The 9,124-nt window shown below is 48.1% G+C and overlaps 1 protein-coding gene and 1 pseudogene across 2 annotated transcripts; both read left to right on the forward strand.

The window, feature by feature from the left end:
• The first annotated feature begins 611 nt into the window (after window positions 1–611).
• Window positions 612–772, forward strand: LOC115943693 (U2 spliceosomal RNA; annotated as a pseudogene).
• Window positions 773–1,588: 816 nt separating this feature from the next.
• On the forward strand, window positions 1,589–4,409 carry ATP5MC1 (ATP synthase membrane subunit c locus 1). Of its 2 annotated transcripts, none has more exons than XM_006741459.3 (5): window positions 1,589–1,692; window positions 2,249–2,296; window positions 3,095–3,172; window positions 3,670–3,848; window positions 4,192–4,409. In XM_006741459.3, exons 2-5 carry the CDS (start codon window positions 2,258–2,260, stop codon window positions 4,304–4,306), a joined length of 411 nt encoding a protein of 136 aa, XP_006741522.1. In that variant the 5' UTR covers window positions 1,589–1,692; window positions 2,249–2,257; the 3' UTR covers window positions 4,307–4,409. The 2 variants fall into 2 exon arrangements, with proteins under 2 accessions (XP_006741522.1, XP_006741521.1); XM_006741458.3 differs by having other exon boundaries at window positions 1,633–1,762.
• Window positions 4,410–9,124: the final 4,715 nt, after the last annotated feature.

Consider the following 9,124-nt stretch of genomic DNA (forward strand, 5'->3'; position numbering starts at 1 on the left):
TTTGATGAGGCCTCAACCAATGGTAGCTTATAACACTAAACCCAAGAGAGATTTGGTAATCTCAGAGAAATGCATATCCAGTTACATGGCAGAGCCAAGATAGGAACTCAAGTCTGTGTTATCTCAAAACTCCACACTCCTTCCATTATACCAGGCTGGCAAGCTAAATACATCTCCATCTTAAAATATTTTTTCTAAGAGTCCCAGGCGCCCACAGATTAGTATAATTTTTAATTTTTTTCTATTATAGACTCATAAAAATATAAATCAACCTTACTACACTACCCAGAATTAACTATTAATATTTTATTTTCTTCCAACCCACATTGTTTTCTGGAAAGGTTTCCTAACACATACTTTCACCAGCAATAGTATAGGATAGTGCCTGGCTGATACTAATAAAAAGAATTCTGGGTGCCTGGGTGGCTCAGTTGGTTAAGCGACTGCCTTCAGCTCGGGTCATGATCCTGGAGTTCCGGATCGAGTCCCGCATCCGGCTCCCTGCTCAGCAGGGAGTCTGCTTCTCCCTCTGACCCTCCCCCCCCCCTCATGTTCTCTCTCTCTGTCTCACTCTCTCTCTCAAATAAATAAAATTAAAAAAAAAAATTCTGATCGCGTTTAGGCCTTTTAGCTAAGATCAAGTGTAGTATGGGTTCTTATTAGTTTAATATGTTATGTCCTCTACCCGAGGACAATATATTAAATGGATTTTTGGAACTAGGAGATCGAATAGACCTGGTATTGCAGTACTTCCAGGAACAGTGCACCCCCACAGGGGAATAGAGGTTGCCCAAAAGAAAAGGGGGGTAAATGGAAAGAAAAAAAAAGAACTCTGCTCTTTTGGTAAATGCCAAATGCTACGCTTAAACTTCTATTCTTTGATCAGCGAAGTTAGGTATTATTTCCTTTAATTTCTATTTCTTTAGCGGACTGCCTGTTCCTACCCTCTGCTCGTTATTCTACAGGAGTATTAGGTGTTTTATCCTTAGAACTTGTTTTTTACAATACAAAAAAAAAAAAAAAAAAATCTGGCTGGTAGTCCAGGGCTGCTGAACTCCGGTCGACAACCACAAAACCGCGCTCGCCCACTAGTTAACTTTTAAGGCCAGCGAGCTGGGCCTTTATTCGCCAAGGCGGAAGGAAGGCTTTCACGAATCACGAGGGCGCGAATTGCTGCAAAGGCGTTGGCTCTCCCGGCCTCGGGAGGAACGTCTCGCGGGATCTCAGCCGTCCTTGGGGCCTTCGACCCGACTACAAATCCCGACATACAACGTGCCTGAAGGCCCAAGCGCCCGAATGAAGGCGCAGGGCCAGGGTCATGTGTCTGTCTGCGTAAGGCGTCCGGTCATCTCTCCTACGCCTTTTTCTGCAGCTTCCACCTTGGCCGCCATTTTGTGCGGGAGGTTCTGGAACCTCTGAGCCCCGCCGACTCTATGGTTGAGCATTTCAGGGATCGACCAATCGGAAGCCAGATCTCGGAGGAAAACCCCGCCTTCACCCGTATGGAGGCGGGAACTGCCACGAAGCTCCTGTGGAGAGAGAGGAAGAAGCTACGGAAAGCCAATAAGAAAGGAGGACTTGAGGACGTTAGCCAATGAGGATTCGAGGGGATTGCGGCCAATGAGAGTGGGGGGATCCCGGGACACGTGGGTGGGGGAGCTGAGCGCTGAGACCTAGAGCTAAAGCCGGGAGGTGAGTCAGTCACCTTGAGCTGGGCAAGCGCTGTGGTCGGATTAGGGGCAGCGGGGCAGTGGGAGTGCAGGTGACTCGGGGCCGGAAGCCAGCGATGGGCAGGGGTGTGGTCTGGGCTGTGTGGAGGGGCATTTGTCCTCCGGGCCGGGAGAAGCGATGGGTGCCTATATCCTTAACAATTAATGTTAATTACCAACGGTAATGAGCGATTAACTGTCCCCACCGAGGCGGGCCGGCGACAGCTGTGTAAAATGGTTAGGACTCTGCCCGGCACCGACCCAGTATCTACCTCCAAAAGTCTTCCCTGGAGACCATACTCTTCAGCAACATTTCCTTCCTGGGGTTTGGGCCTCCTTCCTCTACTGAAGATCTCCGTGACCTTCCTTTGCAGACCCTTTCGCGCTGTCCCTCTGACCTCTAATGCCCTCCTCAGCTGGGGCACGGTGCAAGGAAGAACGTGGTCCAGGGAGGGCGGGCGGGGTGAAGGGGACGACCGAAGGTCGCCACTATAAGCAAACGACTAGGCTGTGAGTGAATCTTTTTTTCCCCTCTGCAGACTGAGAAAATGCAGACCACCGGGGCACTACTCATCTCTCCGGCTCTGGTAAGCTGCGGCTCCGGGGTGATCCGTAGTGCCAGATGTGGGAGCTGTCGATGTTTAATGAATGAACTTAGAGGAGCTTGGCATCCAGGTGCTGTAGGCTCTTTGGGGAGGCTGTAGTGATGCAGTTACCCCCTGTTTATTTAGACCAGGAAACGAAGCTTTCTTGGCTTTGGAATGTGGTCAGAGTTGGGATAGGATCTTTACACGAGTCTGGCTTGGTGGTAGCCAGACAGCCCACTGAAGTAGTCCTTCTCAAGCTTGGCTGCAGCTCTCCAGGTGATTCCCATGTTCAGCCATGTTTGAGAATCACTGCATTATGTTGACATGTTTCAAGAAAGCCAGGTTACAGGGGCCTCTGCTTAGATGGTTGTTCGAGGAGCCGCACCAGGCTTACTGGCCCAGTCCATTCAGGGTGTGTACCAGTGAGTACACGCTAACAAAAGAATATTTCCCTCTTCGGATTCTTTGGGTGATCTGGGTACAAACCCTTCCTGTACCCGGTTTGATGTTAGTGTGGGTTCTTCCATTCTGGGATACTGGTAAGGGCTGTGCCCGTAGAAATGAACTTTGGTACCTGGGTTTAAATGGGAAAGTTGCCACTGCTAACTACACCTGGGTCTTGGACGGCTGTCTCTTGTGCAGGCCTGTCTGGTAGAAACAGGAATGCATTAATTGACCTTGAAACACATGGGCTTTTTTTCTGTTTATAATCTTGTCATTTTTGACAGAAGTTCAGCATCTAGGTTTATCCTGTTTTCCTTGCTTGATTTGGAGGAATGTATCTTTCTGATTTGACAGATCCGCTGTTGTACCAGGGATCTGATCAGGCCTGTGTCTGCCTCCCTCTTGAGTAGGCCAGAGATCCCAGCTAAACAGGTAAAGGAATGTGGGCCCTCCTATAAATTTCCCCAGGGGCACCTGGCTGGCTCAGTCCGTAGAGCATGCAACTCTTGATCACGGAGTTGTAAGCTCGAGCCCCACATCGGGTGTATTTATTACTTAAAAATAAAAATCTTAAAAATTAATTAATTCATTTCCCCAGGGAGGGGTTCTTCAAGATAGTGACCTGTAGGCCAGAGTGGGAGGACAGTTAGAGAATCTATCATGCTTTAATAGCTCTAAGTACCCCAAGGTGAACATTGTAGGTGAGAAGTTTGCAAAAGTGAGGTTTCCCTAACGGCACAAAATTTCCCTGGCCCTGTCGGAAAATGGGCCCGAGGACTAATTCCCAGCCTTGTCTGCAATCTGAGCATTCTCTACCTGCCAGGCAATTTGCCAGTGGTTTCGGAGCCCAGGTGGGTGGGGCGAAGGAATGGGAGTCAGCCACCTGTCCTTATGCCTCACTACCTCTCCTTCCCTACTTGCCTTTCCAGCCATCCTATAGCAGCTCTCCGCTCCAGGTGGCCCGGCGGGAGTTCCAGACCAGTGTTGTCTCCCGGGACATTGACACAGCAGCCAAGTTTATTGGCGCTGGGGCTGCCACAGTTGGTGTGGCTGGTTCAGGGGCTGGCATCGGAACAGTGTTTGGCAGCTTGATCATTGGCTATGCCAGGTAAGTTTGGGGGTGGCCTAGAGTATCTCCTACCATAAATTCCACCCCATTTGGGAGAAGCCTCAGCAGGAGCTCCCACTAGCTTGGGGTTGATTTCATTGACCTCTTGTTTTCTCCCGTGATCCCTGAATCATTTAAATATGTTTCCAACCTGGCTCACTTAAACTTACCATGTTGGTACTCTGCTTACCTGTCTAAATCCCCAGGATAAATGTAGGTTAGGCCCTCTCCCAGTTTCAGCAGTCCCCCCATGCCCACCACTGACAACCTACCTGTGTCCTCCACCATCCATTCCCTCACCCCTTCCTTTCCCCTGGCTGGCATCGATCTCTGTCCCTGGCAGGAACCCGTCTCTCAAGCAGCAGCTCTTCTCCTATGCCATTCTGGGCTTTGCCCTGTCTGAGGCCATGGGGCTCTTCTGTTTGATGGTTGCCTTCCTCATCCTCTTCGCCATGTGAGGTTCCATGAGGGTCACCTACCCGTCCCTGCTGCTTCGACTTCAGGCCATGCCTGGTGCTGGAGTGTGCTAAGCTTTACCATTAAACACAACGTTTCTCTAAACCCATATGCCTGCGCCTCTGTCCTTTGCCCCCGCGGAGGGCCTTGGTGGAAAGGTGGGACAAGGGAAGCGGGAATGGGTCAGCCATGGTTTGGAACTCCTAGGGGCTGGGAAGTAGCACTGAGAACATGGAGGGCTCCCTTTATTTCCCAGAGGGAGCATGGATTTGTCTAAGTAATGATAATTGGTGCTTTTTTCCCCTTGGAATTTAGTAGAATAATAATGTGCCATTCTTAAGGGGCTTAATTTGCACCAAGCTCTGTTTTACATTTGTTATTTCAACAACCTTATGAACTAGCAGTACAATGGTTTATACCCATTTTGCAAATGAGGAGACCAAGGCTTAGGGCAGCAAAATAACTTGCCCGCCATCACAGAGCTGGAAGTGGGAGAATTGGGGATTCCACCTCAGGCCAGCCTGCCCCATTAGCTGCTGTGATGGCCCACGAGTAGGGTGGCACAGATAGGAAAACAGTCCCAAAGAAGTGATGGAGCCGGTTGGAAATGGAGGTGGGCCTTCATCTGCCTGCATTTAGCCCCACTTATGTCATTTTCTTTCTTAGATGAAAGAATGAAAGACACTTTTTTAGAGTGTCTAAATGTTCTAGAATAAAGCAGATGAGGTACAGTTCCTGTTTTTGGAGAATTTACAATCTTAGCCTTGCTAGGGATAAAAAGGGTGAGGTTTTTTTGGTTGAACCAACTAGTGAATTGCGTAGAGAGCCTTGCACAGCATCTTCCTTGTGGTCTCGGTCTGTGCGCAGCAGGCTTCCCCAACTTGGCTAACGTGCAACTGGTAACCCAGGGAAGAGAGCTCTAGGCTGATATATCCACAGCCGTGCTTCTCTAAGCCCTAGCACCAGCAAACCATGACAAAATGAACACAGAGGTGCTGGTTAACACAATCTGTCTCAAATTGGATGGTTTCAAAAGGAGTAAAAGTGGGACCCATTTTGTGAAAACATACCTCGTGAAACTAAGAATATCCCTATCCAGCTGAAGGGCAGCTAGCAAAGAGGGTTAAAACACCAAAAACTGTGACTTAATAAGAATGGATTGAATTTACATGCAACGTAAGTAAGGGCAGTCTGCAAGTATTTAGGTGCCAAGAATCCTCCTAGTAGTCTCGGGGAAGGCAAAGAAATCTAAGATCCTGCCCTTAAGGAGTTTCGGGCATTAAGAGAGTGGAAACCTTGAACAGTGTCACAAATTGAATATGTGGGTACAAAAACTATGTGCTGTAGGTGAGGAAAAGCAAGGAAGCCAGTGTGGTAATAACCTCAGCTAACACTTGAGCACTTGTGGGTCAGGCACAGTGCTAAGCATTTTCTGTGAATAGCTTCCAACATCCCTGTGCAATAAGTCATTTTATAGTCAAGGAAAAAGAGGCTCAGAGAGGTGAGGCAACCTATGAAGGTCACACAGCTGATTAGTAAAGCTGGAATTCAAACTCCGGAACCTGTGTTCTTATCACTGCTGACTCACGTAAGCTTCACACATGTTCACTGACATGCCCGATAGCACACAGCAGGCCAACAATTCCAGTCCCAAGTCCATCTAACATTCATTCAACAATCACGGTCTTGTACCACAGGATTTTTCAACCTTGGCACATCTGGAGCTAGATAATCCATTGTTGCGGTAGGTTGTCCTGTGCATTGTCTGGTGTTCGGCAGCATCCCTGGCCTCTACGCACTAGATGCCGGCAGCCACCTCCCACCCCCGAGTTGTGACAACCAGTTGCCAAACACCAGATGTCTCCTGGCTGGGGGGGGGGGGGGAAAATCACTTCCAGTTTAGAACTACTGGTCTACCATAATCTGCTGCTTGTCCTCTTTACCCTAAGTAATTCTCAGGGTTGTCCACAGTAAGCCAGTGGTAGAACCTGAAGCAGAGACCAGGAATCCTCGGGCCAAAGAGAAAGAATGGAACTTGGTATCTCCAAGGGAGCAATGCATTAACAGTAAAGTTACGAAAACGGAATGTGGTACCCTTTGGGATGTCAGGCTGGCATCCTCGCTGGGTCACTCCCCTCTAATGGTAAATCAAGGAGCAGCCTCCAGGGAAGGTGATTCCCTTGACTTCCTGTGAAGCACCAGGAACCTAGTTTTTTTTGTTTTTCTTTTTTTGTTTTTTTTAAAGATTTTATTTATTTGACAGAGAGAGAGACAGCGAGAGAGGGATCACAAGCAGGGGGAATGGGAGAGGGAGAAGCAGGCTCCCCGCGGAGCAGGGAGCCCGATGTGGGGCTCGATCCCAGGACCCTGGGATCATGACCTGAGCCGAAGGCAGACGCTCAACGACTGAGCCACCCAGGCGCCCCGAGGAACCTAGTTTTTGCCAAGGGACTGGCAAGAATTTCTCTTGATCATGAGCTCCAAACAGCCTTGGAATTGCTGGACTTAATTTGGATTAAAATCCAAATCAGCAAGGTTGGGAATGTAGTTGGGCCTAGGGAACCCTAGAGAGTCAGGGGAGAATGCTGCTCCACCCCCAACAAGGCTAGTTAGTCCATTACCATTGAGATTCTTTAGGGTCTACAGTCGAGGGTAGAACCATCTTGCTAGTGCAAAATACTTATGACTAGATACAGAGGTGTATTATTCTTGGGCGAGGATCCATTGTTTTCATTATACACTCAGAGGTAGTGACCAAAAACAATTTAGTAACCACTCCTTAAGAGTTCAGCATGGTAGCAAAGATAAAGGGGAATGTAAACGCCATCCCTGCCACTTCCTAACTGGGTAATTCTCTCTCCTGAGACTCAAATTTCTCATCTCTAAAATGGGGATAAAAACAACTCACAGTGGTTGGGACAACAAAATGAGGTAATGTAGGTAAATATATGCAAATAATGATAATACATGTAATATATGCATTGTGGTATTAATGAGATACATGTAATGTGAGAATGTATTCAGAGAGATGTAATAACGTGTATTACTGAATTTTTTAAGGGGTACCTGGCTGGCTCAGTTGGAAGAGCATGCAACTTGATCTCGGGTTGTGAGTTTGAGCCCCACGTTGGGTGTGGAGATTACTTTAAAGAAATTAAATCTTTTTAAAAATTTTCTTTAATATAGCTATTATTATTTGCAATCAGAAGCCGCAAAACCCCAGTCCAAGTTCTGATTTTTCCTCTCAGTCCAGGAGTTATGACCTGGATGGGAACTCTTCATCTATCCCTAGCATTGAGCCCAGGACAAAAGGCTGGTCCATGTAGGGGAAGGACTGCTCCTGAGGGACACAGAACTTTGGGGAAGGGGAAAAAGATCTTCATGATTTCTCTTTTTAGAGTTGAGGCACAGCAGTGACCTGAACTCTAGGATCCTTGCTGGCCTCTGTCCTTGGGGGAGGACACTTGCCTAGTTGCCATGAGCAAGGTGCTACCAAACTTTGTTGCACTAAGAGATGGCTCAATGCAGGGCAGTCCAGTGCTGTGGAGGAGAGAGGCTTGGATCCAAATTCCTGTAGGAAGACCGCTTAGTTGTGTCATCCATCCCCAGAGGACATGGGAGAGGCTCCAGAAGGCACACTCTTGCCCTCTAGCCAAGCGGCCAGAAAAGCAGCCAGGTGTTGCCTTGAAAAAGTCAGTAAACACTGGACTAAGTAATGCCAGCTTATAACACTCTGCTGCTAGCCTCTCCTTGGCCCTTCCTCTTCCCAGCTTAGAGGCTTCTTGGAGCTCCCTTGGAAGGTGGTGAGCTGGTCCTTTCAGCAGCTACCGTGCTCTACGGCCCTTTGGGCCTTGACTTGCAGATTTCTTGTGCAAGCCTGGCTCAGCCCTTTGGAAAGAAAAACAGGCATATCTGAGGGGGAGGAGGAGCTGAAACCCTAGAGATCCATGGCCAGGGGAAGGACAGCTGGCTACCACGTCCTCATTTCTGCCCTGTTCACCATGTCTGCAGCACTCGCTGAATGTCAGTTCCTAGAGATACAAGATTGGTGCTCCATGTTTTCTGCCCTAGAGTATGTCGCACGTAGTAGCTAGACAGATGAGTAACCAAACCAGTAAAATAAAAAGTAGTATGTGCTACAATAAAGGTATGAATTATACAAGGATGGAGTAAATTAAATGACTAATAGTAATAATAAGAATACACCTGGAGGTGCTACGGCTTGGCAGAGAAAGTAGTATTTCAGCCTGCCTTGAAGATGAGTAGGAATAATGAGTTAATAATTATTGAACATTTACTCTGACCAGGTATTGTGCACATTCATTATCACATTATCTCTCTTATTTATTTATTTATTTATTTTTAAAGATTTTATTTATTTATTTGAGAGAGAGAGAATGAGAGAGAGCACATGAGAGGGGGGAGCGTGAGAGGGAGAAGCAGACTCCCTGCCGAGCAGGGAGCCCGATGCGGGACTCGATCCAGGGACTCCAGGATCATGACCTGAGCCGAAGGCAGTCGCTTAACCAACTGAGCCACCCAGGCGCCCCATATCTCTCTTTTTTAAAAAGATTCATTTATTTACTTTAGAGAGAGCACGTGAGTTGGGGGGAGGGGCGGAGGGAAAGGGAGGAAGAATGCTGAAGAAGACCTCCCGCTGAGTGTGGAGCGCGACGTGGGGCTCGATCCCAGGACCCCAAGATCATGACCTGAGCCAAAATCAAGAGCTGGCCGCTTAACCGACTGAGCCACCCAGGCGCCCCACATTAGCTCTTCTTTATAGCTACTTCCGTTTTACCAATATTACTGATGAGGAATAG

This window comes from Leptonychotes weddellii, chromosome 15 (genome assembly GCF_054177405.1).
Source record: "Leptonychotes weddellii isolate Sample4059 chromosome 15, ASM5417740v2, whole genome shotgun sequence".
Classification (NCBI taxonomy): Eukaryota; Metazoa; Chordata; class Mammalia; order Carnivora; family Phocidae; genus Leptonychotes; species Leptonychotes weddellii.

Coding starts and splice junctions, on each gene's coding strand:
- ATP5MC1 (XM_006741459.3), top strand. CDS start 2,258: ATGCAGACCACCGGGGCACTACTCATCTCTCCGGCTCTG. Junction 3,173..3,669: donor CAGAGATCCCAGCTAAACAG/GTAAAGGAATGT, acceptor TTGCCTTTCCAG/CCATCCTATAGCAGCTCTCC. Junction 3,849..4,191: donor TTGATCATTGGCTATGCCAG/GTAAGTTTGGGG, acceptor TGTCCCTGGCAG/GAACCCGTCTCTCAAGCAGC.